The 17,176-nt window shown below is 42.0% G+C and overlaps 1 protein-coding gene across 3 annotated transcripts in view; it reads left to right on the forward strand.

Moving 5' to 3' along the window:
- The window catches only part of skap2 (src kinase associated phosphoprotein 2), a 267,070-nt gene that overhangs the window by 19,202 nt on the left and 230,692 nt on the right, over positions 1 to 17,176 (forward strand). For all 3 annotated transcript variants that reach the window (XM_072283219.1, XM_072283221.1, XM_072283222.1), the window contains exon 4: positions 17,016 to 17,108. In XM_072283219.1, the coding sequence (XP_072139320.1) occupies positions 17,016 to 17,108 (93 nt within the window). The remainder of the gene's footprint in view (positions 1 to 17,015; positions 17,109 to 17,176) is intronic.

The raw sequence follows: 17,176 nt of genomic DNA on the forward strand, positions 1-17,176 counted from the left end.
ATGGAATCGAAACCTTAGAGAAAGCAGTACAAGAGGAATTGTAGTCCGGGCTGCAATGGGAGTATGAATTTTTAATGGATGTTGGTAGCTATACTGTAGTTTGAAAATGAAGAAAGGGAAGAGAGAATTCAGAGAAGAAACATAAGAAAATGTGAGTGGAATGGAAGTTAGCAAGGAGTTGAAAGTTGCTAGTTCAAAATGAGAACTGAAAACTCTTTTAAACAGCTTTCTTCTTGTTGTTAAGCCCATCACCCCTACTGGGGCATAGACTACCATCATCAACTCACCAGAGTTCTATGCCCCCTTAAGTTGTCGCCAGGTGTAGCCCATCTTCGTGGTGTATCCGTCCTCTCCCAGGGATGAGGTCTTTGGAGCTTCTCTTGATGTTTCTGTAACTCTAGGTCTTTAGTTCAAAGTAAGTTTATTGTATCAAGTACATATATGTCACCTTATACAACCCTGAGATTCATTTTCTTGCAGACATACTTAATAGAATCACTGAAAGACTGCACCAACATGGGCATTTAGCCAGTGTGCAAAAGACAGCTGCAAATAGAAAAAGAAAGAAATATTAATAGAACCATAGAACCGTAGAACACTACAGCACAGAAAACAGGCCATTTGGCCCTTCTAGTCTGTGCCAAAAAATTATTCCATTAGTCCCATTGACCTGCATCCAGTCCATAACCCTCCAGATCTCTCCCATCCTGTACCTATCCAATTTATTCTTAAACCTTAAGAGTGATCCCGCATTTACCGCATCAGATGGCAGCTCGTTCCACACTCCCACCGCTCTCTGAGTGAAGAAGTTCCCCCTAATGTTCCCCCAAACCTTTCTCCTTTCACCCTAAAGCCATGTCCTCTCATATTTATCTCTCCTAATCTAAGTGGAAAGAGCCTATTCACATTTACTCTGTCTTTCGCCCTCATAATTTTGTAAACCTCTATCAAATCTCCCCTCATTCTTCTACGCTCCAAGGAATAAAGTCCTAACCTGTTCAATCTTTCACTATAACTCAACTCCTGAAGACCCGGCAACATCTTCTCTGCACTCTTTCAATCTTACTGATATCCTTCCTATAGTTAGGTGACCAGAACTGTACACAATACTCCAAATTTGGCCTCACCAATGTCTTATACAACCTCCCCATAACATCCCAACTCCTATACTCAATACTTTGATTTATGAATGATGCCAGGATGCCAAAAGCCTTCTTTACAACCCTGTCTACCTGTGACGCCACTTTCAGGGAGTTATGTACAGTATCTGAACTCCCAGATCTCTTTGTTCCTCAGCACTCCTCAGTGCCCTACCATTTACTGTGTATGTCCTACCTTGATTTGTCCTTCCAAAATGCAACACCTCACACTTGTCTGCATTAAGTTCCATCTGTCATTTTCTGGCCCATTTTTCCAGTTGGTCCAGATACCTCTGCAAGCATTGAAAGCCTTCCTTGCTGTCCACGCCTCCAATCTTAGTGTCATCAGCAAACTTGCTGATCCAATTTACCACATTATTATCTCGATCATTGATATGAACAACAAACAACAATGGTCCCAGTACAGATCCTTGAGGCACACCACTAGTCACAGGCCTCCAGTCTGATAAGCAATCATCCACTACCATTCTCTGTCTTCTCCCAAACAGCCAATTTCGAATCCAGTTTACAACCTCTCCATGGACACCTAGTGTCTGAACTTTCTGAACTAACCTCCCATGTGGGACCTTGTCAAAGATAGATAGGTATACTTTATTAATCCCGAGGGAAATTGGGTTTCGTTACAACTGCACCAACCAAGAATGGAGCGTAAATATAGCAATACAAAAACCACAAGCAATCAAACAACAAAATACAAGCTATGCCAGATGGAAAATAAGTCCAGGACCAGTCTATTGGCTCAGGGTGTCCGACCCTCCGCGGAAGGAGCTGCACGTTAGATGGCCACAGGCAGGAACAACTTCCCGCGCCGCCCAGTGTTGTATCTCGGTGGAATGTGGCCGAAGTCCAACAGTAAAAAGTTCAATATCCAGTCTACAAAAACATTCCTCGATTGTAATATGACCCGGATTGCACCATCTGTTGTTAGCCAGAACAGTAAGCACCCAACTCCTTTACGCTTACCGCTCTCAGTGCACTTCCGGTCAGCCCGAACGGTCTGGAAGCCGTCCACGGAGAAGTTTTGATCGGGAGTGTCCTCGTGCAGGTCCATGTAGACAACATCCACAGCCTTTCCTTCGTCTGCTTTCTTGGTAACCTCCTCAAAAAACTCTACAAGGTTCGTTAAACATGATTGACCATGCACAAAGCCGTTCTGACTATCCTTAATCAGCCTTTGGCTGTCCAAATACTTGTATATCCGATCTCTCAGAACAACTTCCAATAATTTACCTACTACTGATGTCAGGCTCACCAGAGTGTAATTACCTGGTTTACTTTTGGAACCTTTTTTAAACAACGGAACAACATGAGCTACCCTCCAATCCTCTGGCACCATACCCGTGGCTAAGGACATTTTTAATATTTCTGCCAGAATAATAAATAAGTAAGCAATAAATATCGAGAACGTGAGATGAAGAGTCCTTGAAAGTGCAAAGGTCGTTGGAACTTTTCCTCAACCTAGTGTGTAAGTCCTGAGATTCCTGTATCATCTTCCTGGTGGCAACAGTGAGAAGAGAGCATGGCCTGCATGGTGGAATTCCCTGATGATGGATGCTGCTTTCCTGTGACAATGCTTCATGTAGTTGTGCTCAATGGTGGTTTATGGGGTGAAGTTTTTAGCCCCATGCCCAGCTCTCCTCCTTTTGCAGCTGGCTGGCTTGGGACCATCTATGGCAGAGTTATGCAGCTTTCAGTGTACCTTAAAAAGAAGTGAAGAAATGGATCTGACTGGGGTTGAGGCAATGACTGTTGGATGTATCTCACAAAGCAACCAGTGCTCATCATACTCTAAGGTTTCCATTAACTATACTTTTTATTATGAAGAGGTGGGGGAAGATCATTGTGAGGATAAAAATTGAGCTAAATAAAGAGTGATGGTGGTATTCCTCGTGGATTGTCACCTTGTCTTGGTGGAGAAGCTTGTGTGGTCCTGTGATCCTGAGAGCAATGCTGTCTGGAGCTATGCTCCTGGTAGGGTCACCCATGGCAGTGAGGTTGAGGCTGAGGTCCCTGACAAAGAACAATCCAACCAAGACCTCAACGGTGGAACAGGTGGACGAGGTTACTTCAGACTCAACGGCTGTGCAGGCAGATGAAGGCTGCAACAAATCCATCTGCTCCAGTCATTGTGGTTTCCATGCCATTGGAATCAGTTGGTTGACTTGTGAAGTATCGTGTGCTTCTTGGAGTGCAACATCAAGTACATGTTAAACAAATACACGCACAGGCGTCTTCACTCTGTGGACCACTTCTTCAGAACGAAGACCATCATCCTCAACCTCGAGAGATAGCCATGACAATGACGATAGTGGTAGAAGGAAACACGTTGGGTCTCTGTCCATGTCTCGCATCCCTCTGCTGAAAGGATTGCACATCCCTGTTAAAAATAATAAACACAAGAGATTCTGCAGATACTGGAATTCCAGAGTAATCCATGGTGAAAATGAAGCAGCACTTTAATCTAATGTTAAAGTGCCACAAAGCATCAGAAATGCCACAGATGTAAATGGGAATAAAATGGATAAAAAGAGAAAGATTGGAGTGAAGAACTGGAGTCTGTGGGATGAGTACATTTGGAAGCAGTAGGTCTATTGAAATAGTCCTCCTTGTAAACTTAGGGAAGAGAGAGATGTGGGGTGTTTACATTAAGGAACAGTAAGGTGGCACACTGTTGAGAGAAGTTCTCTAGAACAAATGAGAAGTCACTTTTTGGGACAGTGGTTGTATGATCAGTGACAAGGTCATCATCCTGGGGGAGTTTTAAGGATGTGTCATTAATCTAGAGCTTGGAGGAAGTTGCTTGTTTCCTGGTAAAATACTTGAAGACATTAAGAGCATTGATTCCAGGTGCTCTAACATTTCTGAGGTTTTTACAAGGATGGATTTGTATGTCACATAAGCTGCATAGCTTAACTGTGGTGGAAACACAGCAGACATATCGGGTGAAGAGCAGAGCACTAGGCTCCATTGGGACAAAGTAAATATATAGCCAACTATTAGGTTTTGTTTTGCTATTTGAATCCAGTGATATTACTTTTTGTGAAGATAGGGTAAAACTGAGCAAAAGGGTAATTCCTAGTTAGACACTATGTTGATTTCAGTGTTAAGATTGTTGTAAATTTGGGACTACAGCAAAATGCTGAAAACTTCTTTGTTAACTGCAAGTAATTTTTTTGGTAATTAGCAAGTATTGAGCAACACAGTCAAAATATTGGAGGAACCCAGCATTTGAGGCAGCATCAATGGAAGGAAATAAACAGTTGATTTTGCAGGCCAATACCCTTCATCAGGACCTGGAACATCAAATGTTTATTCCCCTCAGATGCTGCCTGACTTGCTGGATTTCTCCAGAATTTTGTGTGTGTTGCTGAAGGCTTTCAACATCTGCAGAATCTCTTGTGTTTAGCAGGTATTGAACTTGTTTTTTTTTAACCTATTATTGCATTCAATCTTTCATCATCAAACTACATTGACAGCTTCTCCATTTAGTGAAATTCTATACATCTTGATATATGGACCAAGTTTTTCCCGATAGTTTTACTTGAAACCTCTGACATTTCTCAATGCAATTTCCAGTATGTTTCAGAATCTGATGTGAATGTAAAGACATAAACTTGTTGGTTCACGCTCAATCCATGTTTGTACCCTACTATTGATCTTCCAGTAATGTGCTATTGAAACAGTCCTTGTCAAAGTTACGAACAACTTTATAAAACCGTCGCCACTTGGCCCTTCCAAACCTTTAGCTACCTTTCAGATGGTTGACTCAAACCTCTTCAATGACTTCTCCTTTAGCTGAGCAGGACCATGCTTGGTTATTCAGAATCAGAATCCAGTCTGATATAACTGGCATATGTCATGAAATTTATTGTTGTGCGGCAGTGGTATATTGCAATCCATAAAAATAAAAACTAAATTACAGTAAAAAAGAAAGAAGTAGTGAGGTAGTGTTCATGGGTTCAATGTCCATTCAGAAATCTGATGGTAGAGGGGAAGAAGCTGTTCTTGAGTGTGTGTGCCTTCAGGCTCCTGTACCTCCTCCCTGATGGTAGCAATAAGAAGAGGGCATGTTCTGGGTGATGGGTGTCCTTAATGATGAATGCTGCCTTTTTGAGGTATCGCTCCTTGAAGTTGTCCAGAATGCTGGGGAAGCCACTTCCCATGAAGGGGCTGATTGAGTTCAAATCTTTCTGCAGCTTATTTTGATCCTGTGCATCGCTACCCCTCCAATACCAGATGGTGAATGCAGTCAGTTAGAATGCTCTCCATGGTTCATCTAGAATCTTGTGAGTGTCTTTGGTGACATACCCAAACTCCTGAAACATGTTTGTGCCTTCTTTGTAAGTGCATTGATATGTTGAAATGACACTATGCTTTTTAAGTTAGCTGAAGTCAGGAATCTCTTTCAGTGGCTATTCTTCCCACTCCTTGAAACTGCTTTTGACGTTTTCAAGGCACCTATCTTTGGCTGTCCCTGTTTCTTATGTAAATGCTGTCCTTTGTCAATATTATTGAAGCAAGAAGTAGGAGTAGGCCATTCATCCCTTTAGGCCTGCTCTGATAATGGCCAACCATTTACTTTGATACAGAATACTGGTTTTCGTTGCAAGAGGATAGGGTACAGGACCAAGAATATGTTTCTGCAGTTGGTGAGACCCCATCTGGAGTTCTGTATGCTGTTTTAGTGTCCTTATGAGATAAAGAATGTTCTTGCATTGGGTGCAACAAAGGCTTACGAAACTGGTTCCAGGACTGACTTGAAAATAAAGATTAAGCCACTTATAACTGTATATACTGGAGATGGAACTTAGCACACTACAGGCACTTCAGCAAAGTGATGTTGCACCAACATTTTAACCTGTTCTAAGATCAATCTAATCCTCCTTTCCCACATAGCACTTCATTTTCTGTCATTCATATGCCTATCGAAGAGTATCTTAAATGTCCCTAATATCCCCGAGTTGAGAATATTCAGATGAGGTCACAAAAAAGGCAAATAAAATTCTGTCAAGATAGAACTGGCATGATGCAGAGGGAAGATTGCTGGTGGTGAGGAATTTGAGAACCAGCATTCACAACTCTGGGATCTGGGGCCTGCCACTTATAACTCGGATCAGACTGCAGTGAATCTCCGTGCTTCTCTACTGCGAAAGAGGCCAGATCCTTAAGTGAAGGAACCTACCCGAATACCCTTGAGGGTTTTTATGTCTAGAAGTTTATCTATCTGCTCTTTTGACATGTTTGAAGTTGAGTTTATACTTATACAGTGTTGTGCAAAAGTCTTAGACAATTATATAGAGCTAGGGTGCCTAAGGCTCTTGCACAGTTCTGTATTTATCAACGTGTAGTGGAGACAGAATTTGTAAATCTGGCAGGAGTAAAGAATGTTGGATTTGACAAGGATAGAGTGCCACAGGAGAAGTATGGGATATGTGGCAGAGACGGAGTGCCAGGGGCAGGAGGGAGGGGAAGAGGGAGGGGGGAGGCCGGTGGTGCGGCTGCAGACACACCCAGCCCCGAGACACCAGGCAAGGTAATTTGATTCCAAACAATTGGTTTATTAATCATTACAAAACGTTTCTACGTTGCTTCCCTTTCTCTTCCCCCCCATCCTTCTCCTTTTCCTAACCATGATTCCTTTTTTCCTGTCCCCTTCCCACTGTAAATATGTGTGTGTATGTGTGTGTGCGTGTGTGTGTGTGTGTGTGTGTGTGTGTGTGTGTGTGTGTGTATATATATATATATATATATATATATATATATATATATATATGTGTACTTAAGATCTTTGCACAGTACTTCCTGTGATGTAAACAAACTCCATTTGGTTTATTAAGCCTTTGCCAGCTTTTAGTCCGGTTCCATCCCCCTATATTTTCCTGTAACACTTCTCAATCTAATAATTCTACATTGCCTTTCTATTTTTTTTCTACCAAAGTGGATAGCATCACATTTATCCATATTATACTAATAGACCATTCGTTAAGCCAGTCACTCCTACTGGGGCTTAGACTACTGACTGCAGCTTAGCAGAGTCCTTTGTTCTGGGCTGGAGTTTCAAGTTATCCCCTGGTGTAGCTTATCTTTGTGTATCCTTCCTCTCCCAGGGATGTGGTCTTTGAAGCTTCTATTGATGTTTCTGTAGTTGCAGGTTTTTAATGGGTTGGGTTTACTCTCCTCCTCCATTCACAACCAGGCTTGGGACCATCCATGGTCAAGTTATATTATACTATATCAGCATATATTTTTGTCCATTCTTTCAAATTATATAAGTTTCCTTGAAATATCTTTGCATCAACATCACAATTCACAGTTCCAGCCAACACAACATTGGATTCCCTTCAATGCTCCACCTAACCTCATTATCCAGCCGTCAACCTGTCCATTGAGTCATCCGGTAGAAGTTTTGGTATTGGATTAGAAATTTCCTCCTGTTATTTGGTCCTATTGAGAAAACCAAAACCCTTGCCTTTAATCGAATCTCTCGCTACCAATTCCACTGTGATCATCTTCTGAGGTTGAATCAGACTTTACTGCTCTTCGTCTTAGCCTGCATTGCTGGCCAATATCTAAGACCTTGACTTCACATCCTTGCCAAACCCTGGATTGCCATTTTTACCTCTAGTCTAGATCATAGAATGCTACCTGTCCGTGAAGTCATGTGTCTATTATTCATAAGTCTAAGGATATCAGGACTCTTCTATTCAGCATTTCAAAGTTCAAAGTACATTTATTGTCAAGGTATGTATACTATAAGCAACCTTGAGATTCATTTTACAGAGAGCTACAAAACAAAGAAACCCAATAGGAAGCATTACAAAAGAAGACTGTCAAACACCCATTGTGCTGAGAGAAAAAACAAATCATACAAACAATAAAAATAAGCAAATAACACTCAGAACTAAAGTTCACAAAAGTGAGTTCACGGCCACAATGCCAGTCAACACTGTAGTCAATTCATGAGCCCATTAGTTGCAGGCCACAGCCTCAGTTCAGTGCAGAGATGAGCAGCAACCTGAACTGGCCCGTCCCTCACCTCCAGCCTTGACACTTTTCAACCTGGCCTGGCGCTTAAATCTTCCAAACCTCAGGTTATTCCTTGATCTCAGACCTGGAGTCTGCTGCTTCGACACACTCTCCGGCCTGGGCCTGCCACCTCAGTTCAGGCCATACCTGACCTTTCTAATCCGGACCAGCATTTACATTGATCAAACCTTGAGTCTTTCCTTGCTCTCAGACCCAGGCCTGGGTCCTGCTGCCTCAACTCTGCATGGCCTATGCTTGACTCGTCTCAGTTCTACTGCATTAAATCGCCTCCAAGTCTGCACCAGCAATGGCCAAACATTGTCTTATTTCTTGCTCTCGGGCCTAGGCCCCGCCACCTCGCTTTGGCCACACTACGACCTTCCTAAACCTTCAAGACTTTAGTAAACACCGCAAAAATGTCTGGTTGTACAGGAGTTCAACAGCTCAACTCCGAAAGGGAGGTTACAGTCTATTGATTGCAGTGATCGTATCTGCGAAAAAGCGTGATTAATACAGTAATTTTTTGTTTTGTTTGCTATCCACAAGTCATCGCTGTGCTTCACCAGCACCATCTAAAATTTTGAGCTGACTTGAAGCTTTGCTCACATCACAGTTCTCAAGCCCTTTTTTATGGGGTTTTAACAGATGAGATGGACAAAGAGAAGATAGACTTTTAATGAGCACGAAGGTGAAAGATTGCTGGCAGAAGGCAGAAGTGTGATGTTGAGGTTACAGCCATGATCTTTCTGAATAGCAAAGCAGGTTTGAGAGGTTGAGTGGCCCACTGCTGGTCTTGTACATTGGTTCATTGTTCATCTGTACCATACTTTTCAAATTCTCATCCTTGTTTTCAGATACGGTGGTTTTTATCTCTTATTTATATCCTCAGTCTAATGCTCCATAGTCCTTACAAAATTTTATCTCCAGTCATCTCACCTTTGTTTCTCTTTACAATCCTTTTAATGGAAGTAAAGTTCTAAGTGTCTAACCTAAACTTCATCTTAGACGATATCTGCTCTTACAATCCCAGACAGGGAAAACAGCCTTTCAGAATGTTTTATGCCTCATTGAGAGCCCATCTCGATCTTTAGAGAAGTTAGGCCAAGCTGTTTGAGTTATGGGTGGCAGTGGTTAGCACATTGCTTTACCGTGCCAGCTGTAAGTTCAGGTTCAATTCCCACCGCTGTCTGTAAGGAGTTTGTATCTTCTCCCCATGGTCGCGTGTGTTTCCTCTAAGTGCTCCAGTTTCCTCCCACAGTCCATAAACAAGATGTGCGGTTAGGGTTAGTGAGTAGTGGGCATGCTGTGTTGGTGCCAGAAGTGTGGAGACACTTGGGGGCTACCCAATACTCTCTGATTTGATTTGAGGGAAATAACACATTTTATTGTACGTTTGGATATTTTCACATACATCTGACAAATAAAGCTACTCCTTATAGCTCTTTATCACTCATATTAAGGCAAATTTTTTCATGACAAGAATCAGTCAAGTATACCGTACCTTTGTTTCACTGACTATAAAGGTGTAACACTCACTTTGCCTAGTGGCATGATCTCGGGGGTGATGACCCTCCTTCCCGGCCCAAGTTTAGAACTCTCGTTTCGGTGGATGCTGCGTGATGTGTCCCCTGTGTCAGATCAGTACTCCAAAATAACAAACAGTACACAATATCCGGTTAGACAAGTAAGATTTTATAACTCTTACTTTGACTATGAGACTAGTAGAGAAATAAAATATAAAATAAAAGGCACCAATAATCTTATTAAACAGTCCAGTGTACAAATCATTGGAGCTCATGGATTTTCCTTTGCTGATCCTCCTTCGATTGTTGGCGACCTCTGGGCTCCCGCCCAGAGGGTCAAGAAACCCACTGACTCCTCAAGTCGCATCTTCTCTCTTCATCCTCCTTGCGCCTCCTCCTCAAAGCCTGTGCAAGCCAACAGCTTTCACACAGACAAGACAGAATAACATCTCTTCCATTTGTTAGCACTAAATTCCAAAGTCCTGTTATCTCTACCTATAACCCAAACGTACTGCTGCAGAAAACCCATTACCTCAGCAGTTAACATTACAGAGAAGCCATTTTATTATAAAACTACAGAGAAGCCATTTTACTAGCCTTAGCAGTTAACATAGAAGAGAAACCCTTACAAAGGGGTGAGTACCTCTGCTTATGCAAGGGCCCAAAATTGTATCCCGGACTTCGGGTGGCTCAACCATATTTGCAATGACTATTTTTATGCTCCAGTCTTTTGTCACAGAAACTAACATAACATTTGCTTTTCCACTTGTTTGTGTGCACGTGTTTTGTGCTTTGTGTGCAACATACCTAGGACTTTATGAATACTAATCTCAGTTTCGACCTTTTGAAAATATTGCCCTTCCCTGTATTTGCCCTCCCAAAGTAATTAAACATGTGCTTCGTATCATATTTGAATAGTCACCTTATTACCTATTGTCTTGACCTTTGTGTTTTACTTGAAAGCATCTTGCATATTTGTGATATTTTGTTCTTAACGAGGGCCTCAGCCCAAAACATCAACTGATTACTCATTCCCATAGGTGCTGCCTGAGCTGCTGAGTTCCTCCAGCATTTTGTTTGTGTTGCTTTGCATATTTGTAGCCATGTCATAGGAAATCAACTTTTCAATTCTGGATAACATCTAACTAAATCATTTGATTAGGGACTGACTAAATTGTAAAACATTTTCCACACATGTGCAGCCATCTTTTATAATCCCACTCAAGCTCTGACGTCGTCTTCTGCTGGTCTCCTAAATTTAAACAGCTCCCTTGAAAGATGAATAAACTCTTCTCAGGCTTCAAGCCAAATACAGGTACCGATTATAACCGATGTTTCGAAGACAAGCTCTGCCATCTTCAGGGATGATGCCTGGGCAAGTCTGAAGAAGACACCAGAGTTTGTCTTTGAAACATTGGTTATAATCAATACCTGTACCCGGCTTGAACCCCAAGAAGAGTTCATTCATCACATATGCCAGGAAAGCACTTGATCTCTTTTCCCTTGAAAGATAGTTGGCAAGTCAGCTTTTTTGAACTACGTTCCTAAACTGTGGAATTCAATACCCAACAGTATAAGGAATGTAAACTCAGTTGACATTTTAAACGCTAGCTCATTTAACCTTGCTTTTAACTAATATCTTCTTCTTTTACTTTCATGTTTATTTTTATTCTTTTATTTTAATTTCATATTTGCTCTTTATCCCATTGTAAAGCACTTTCAACTACATTATCTGTGTGAAAAGTGCTCTATAAATCAGTTATTATTATGTGATTTTGCAATTCCTTCACAATTGTTAAATCTCGTAATTTATATCACAACCATGTGTTCAGAAAAGTACAATTTATCTACTTGATGATCTGCATATTGATCAAATGGAAGCTATTGAATATAATTCTGATGTCCCTGGGCACCATGCTATAGTTTAACTGTTTGGGACAGTATGTGACTTTAAAACTATCAAAAATAAAAAAAAAGAATTTATCTTCCTTATGAAATAGATCTGCTGGTCTAATCCATTCAGGTACTTGGCATTCTGTGACTTTGCACAGACATCCTACATGAGGAGTGTGAGGAGCAACATTCCAACTACAGGAATGTGTTTTGGTTTCCTGTAATTTGAAAGCAAGTAGTCTTTAATGTTTTGGCAAATTTATCTAAGAACTGGGGTTGAAAAATACAATGCTTTTGTCTGTTGCAACTTTATTATTGACAGCTGGCATGGGACATCAACCTTCAACACCTTGTTCCTCCTCCATTCTCAATGGTAAAATCAATTGTTGTCTCCCTTGCATTTCAGCAGGCATGGCAGGGCAGAGGGTATCACCTCATGGGCAAGATGGAGGTGCACCCAATGGCCTCTTTATTAAGTACAACTGTACATCTGCTCGTTATTGCAAATATCCAATCAGCCAAATATGTGGCAGCAGCTCAATGCATAAAAGCACACAGACGTGGAATGATTGTTGGTGCCAGATGGGGAGGTTTGCTTATCTCAGAAACTGCTGATTTTCTGGGATTTTCACAGACTTTAGAGTTTACAGAGAATGTTGTGAAAAACAACAAAATAAAATACAGTGAGCAGCAGTTCTGTAGATGAAAATGCCTTGTTAATGTGAGGTCAGGGGGCAAGAGCCAGACTGGTTCAAGCTGACAGGAAGGCGTCAGTAACTCAAATAAGTAGTTGGTTGGTAAGTTGATGGAGAAAATCCTGAGAGGCAGGACTTATGAACATTTGGAGAGGCATAACATGATTGGGATTAGTCAGCATGGCTTTGTGAAAGGCAGGTCGTGCCTTAGGAGCCTGATTGAATTTTTTGAGAATGTGACTAAACACATTGATGAAGGTAGAGCAGTAGATGTAGTGTATATGGATTCCAGCAAGGCATTTGACAAAGTACCCTATGCAAGGTTTATGGAGAAAGTAAGGAGACATGGGATCCAAGGGGATATTGCTTTGTGGATCCAGAAATGGCTTGCCCACAGAAGGCAAAGAGTGGTTGTAGACAGATCATATTCTGCATGGAGGTCAGTCACTAGTGGTGTGCCTTAGGGATTCATTATGGGACCCCTACTCTTCGTGATTTTTATAAATGACCTGGATGAAGAAGTGGAGGGATGGGTTAGTAAATTTGCTGATGACACAAAGGTTGGGGGCGTTGTGGATAGTGTGGGGGGGCTGTCAGAGGTTACAGTGGGACATTGATAGGATGCAAAACTGGGCTGAGAAGTGGCAAGTGGAGTTCAACCCAGATAAGTGTGAGGTGGTTCATTTTGGTAGGTCAAATATGATGACAGAATATAGAATGGTAAGACTCTTGGCAGTGTGGAGGATCAGAGGGATCTGGGAGTCTGAGTCCATAGGACACTCAAAGCTGCTGTGCAGGTTGACTCTGTGGTTCAAAAAGCATACGGTGCATTGGCCTTCATCATTCGTGGGATTGAGTTTAAGAGCTGAGGGGTAATGTTGTAGCTATATAGGACCCTGGTCAGACCCCAGTTGGAGTACTGCGCTCGGCTCTGGTCGCCTCACTATAGGAAGGATGTGGAAACCATAGAAAGGGTGCAGGGGAGATTTACAAGGATGTTGCCTGGATTGGGGAGTTTGCGAATAGGTTGAGTGAACCCGGCCTTTTTTCCTTGGAGCGACGGAGGATGAGAGGTGACCTGATAGAGGTGTATAAGATGATGAGAGGCATTGATCGTGTGGATGGTCAGAGGCTCTTTCCCAGGGCTGAAATGGCTAGCACGAGAGGCCACAGTTTTAAGGTGCTTGGAAGTAAGTATAGAGGAGATGTCAGGGCTAATTTTTTTACGCAGAGAGTGGTGAGTGCGCGGATTGGGCTGCCAGCAACGGTGGTGGAGGCAGAAATGATAGGGTCTTTTAAGAGACTCCTAGACAGGTACATGGAGCTCAGAAAAATAGAGGGCTATGGGTAACTCTAGGTAATTTCTAAGGTAAGGACACGTTCGGCACAGCTTTGTGGGCTGAAGGATCTGTATTGTGCTGTAGGTTTTCTATGTTTCTAACCAATGTGCAAAAGAAGACAAAGTGTTCAAATAAAAAAAAGTCAATAAATAATACTGAGAACATGAGTTACAGAGTCCTTGAAAGTGAGCCCATAGGTTGTGGAATCAGTTCAGTGTCATGGTGAATGAAGTTGTCCACATTGGTTTCGGAGCCTGACTGTTTCAGAACCTGGTGGTGGGGCACCTGAGGTTCCTGTACCTCTTTCCCAATGGCAGCAGCAAAAAGAGAGCATAGACTGGATGGTGGGGGTCTCTGATGATGGGATGTTGTTTTCTAATGGTATTGCTCCTTGTAGATGTGCTCATTGTACCAGGATTCTGAATGACTATTGTCCATCGAAATTTGTTTCCAGGTATTTGAACGGGGAAATATTGAACCCAAAATGCTTTAGCTTTGATACTTCTCCCTTTCTTGTATCTCTGAGGTAGTATAATAATTTTTAGGATATTAGTGATACATTTATATTTCAAACAATACAAGTTGAGAATTCTTACGATGGAATTTTGACTTTGTGTTATCAAACCCCATAGCTTGGAACTACCACATTTATATTAGTCAGAACTCCTCATACTATTTGAACGTCTCTATTGAAAATTGTATAAGAAATTGTATTTCTGTTGAAGGACGTTTGCAGATCTTGAAAATTTTGAAAATTCCCTTTGTAAAGTGAATGTCTTGAGTGTGGTTTGATTTTTGTTTTGAATCTTGACAAACTGGTGCAGTGTGCTCAGAGGCGGCCTCTTTTAGCACGACAAAGTAACTTGATTTTGAGGTCCAGCCATATGCTTTCAGTTAAACTCATGGAACACTCCGGGTCCGTCGGCTGTGTAAGTCTAAGGAAGACAATCTCCGGCCCTGCCAAACGTGGGAGATTGAACCGCCAGCCCACCAAAACCCCGTTTGTGTGGATGCTGCATATCTCGTTACCCTGTCACAAATAAGACCATAAGACAAAGGAGCAGAAGTTGGCCATTCGGCCCATTGAGTCTGCTCCGCCATTTTATCATGAGCTGATCCATTCTCCCATTTAGTCCCACTCCCCCGCCTTCTCACCATAACCTTTGATGCCCTGGTTACTCAGATACCTATCAATCTCTGCCTTAAATACATCCAATGACTTGGCTTCCACTGCCGCCTGTGGCAACAAATTCCACAGATTCACCACCCTCTGGCTAAAAAAATTTCTTCGCAGCTCTGTTCTGAATGGGCGCCCTTCAATCCTTAAGTCATGTCCTCTCATACTAGACCCCCCATCATGGGAAACAACTTTGCCACGTCCACTCTGTCCATGCCTTTCAACATTCGAAATGTTTCTATGAGGTCTCCCCTCATTCTTCTAAACTCCAAGGAATACAGTCCAAGAGCGGACAAAGTACCATGAAGTAACGGACAGTACACCACATACAATTAAATGATTTAGCTTTATAATTCTTAATTTGACTAAAGGGTTAGTAAAGAGAAAGCAAAAAAGAAAAGGGCCCAGTTAATGAAACAGTCTAATGCGCACAAGTTGGTGCTCATGGTTTCCCCTTCACCGATCCTCCTTCGATCTCCCTGGGCTTCGTCGAATCATGGCCTCGCTCCAGGTTGAGTCCTACGATCTCTTCTCTCCAGTGTCTTCTCCCTTCATCTCCCGCCAAACGCAAAAACCCAGCTCACACCAGTGTCAGGCACACACCATGAAAAACACACTCCCTTCATTGGACGGCTCACATTCCAAATTACCCGTTATCTCTAACCATAACCCAAACACTGCTTCTACAGAAAGACCATTATGTTAGCAGTGAAACCTTTCCCAGGGTGCTACACTCATCAACGAAATAAATGAAAGAGGAGGAGGAGGCCCCTCTTGCAGAGAGGATCAGATTCCCAGATGGATGAGAATTAGCATAAAACATAGGAGCAGAATTAGGCCATTCGGCATATCAAGTCTGCTCTGCCATTCTAGCATGGTTGGTTGATTTTTCCTCTCAACCCCCGTTCCTGGCTTAATCCCATAACTTCTGATGCCCTTGGTAATCAAGAAACTATCAGCCTCTGCTTTAAATATACTCAATGACTTGTCCTTCACAGCTGTCTGTGCAAATGAATTACACAGATTCACCACCCCCGGCTGAAGAAGTTCCTCCTTACCTCTGTTCTAAGAGGACATCATAGTATTCTGAGACTGTGTCTTCCGGTCCTACATGCCCCCAGTATCTCCTCTATGCCCCCTGTATCTAGGCCTTTCAGTATTGGATAGGTTTCAGTGAAATCCCCCCTCATTCCTCTAAGTACCATCAGTAGAACCCATTAACTCTGTACCAACTTCCACTCTACCCTCAAATTCACTTGGATCATCTCTTGACATCTGTTCCACTCCCTTTTCTTGATCTCTTTGTCTGGACTTTAGAAGAATGAAGAGGAATCTCCTTGAAACATATTGAATATTGAAAGGCCTAGACAGAGTGGATGTGGAGAGGATCTTCCCTACAGTGGGGAAGTCTAGGTCCATTTAGAAAAGATGAGGAAGAATTTCTTTAGCCAGAGTGTGGTGAATCCATTGAATTCTTTGCCAGGGACTTTTGTGGAGGCCAAATTATTTAAAGTGAGATTGTTAGGTCCTTGATTAGTCAGTTTGTCGAAAGATAAGGGAAGGAGAATGGGATTTAGAGGGATAATAAATCAGCCACGATGGAATGGCAGAAGAAACTCGATAGGCCGAATGGTCGAGTCCTGCTCCTTGGTCCATCACGGGAAATAGATTATCCATCTTACACAGTTTCATTACCTTTGTGGTCTGTATTGTGTGTGGTCTGAACAATTCTGACATGCCGAGTCATAGATTGTTTCATTAGGTTCTGATTTCCATATTAACATAGACTTTCCACAACAGGCAGATGAGTTGGATTCTGACAACAGACACCCTTTCTGGCTGATTCTGGCCACAATTGTCTGTGTTGATGATTCTGCAAAGGAATCTGAATTTTGAATGACGGTGTTGGTCTTTTGTTCGTTCCAGATGACTGGAGTGAAATTGAATCCTCCTCTTTCTGTGGTTTAGCTGAAATTAATAGTCTGTAGGCAACAAATGTGCTGTTTCCAGTGTTGAACATATATCCTAGGAACAAGCTTGCTGTAAACTGGTTTGGCTCAATTTCCTCCCTTTCATCAACAAATGAACTTGCTATATTAATGCTTTTATAAACTATTGCACTTAATTGTATTTTGCTTTAATGATCAATTTGCTGCACATTATTAGTATGTTTAACTGTACTTGTGTTTTCAATTTTGCAGGGGAATCGGAAGATTCTGACAGCCATGAAGAGTCTTTAGTAGATGGAGTTTCATCTGATCGTACCGATTACCATGAAGAAACTAGTGCTGATGGTATGTAGCAACATTCTTTGCCATTTTATTTGCTTTCAACCAGTTGTCATCAGGGACTGAGATGCGGA

This window comes from Mobula birostris, chromosome 19 (assembly GCF_030028105.1).
Source record: "Mobula birostris isolate sMobBir1 chromosome 19, sMobBir1.hap1, whole genome shotgun sequence".
NCBI lineage: Eukaryota > Metazoa > Chordata > Chondrichthyes > Myliobatiformes > Myliobatidae > Mobula > Mobula birostris.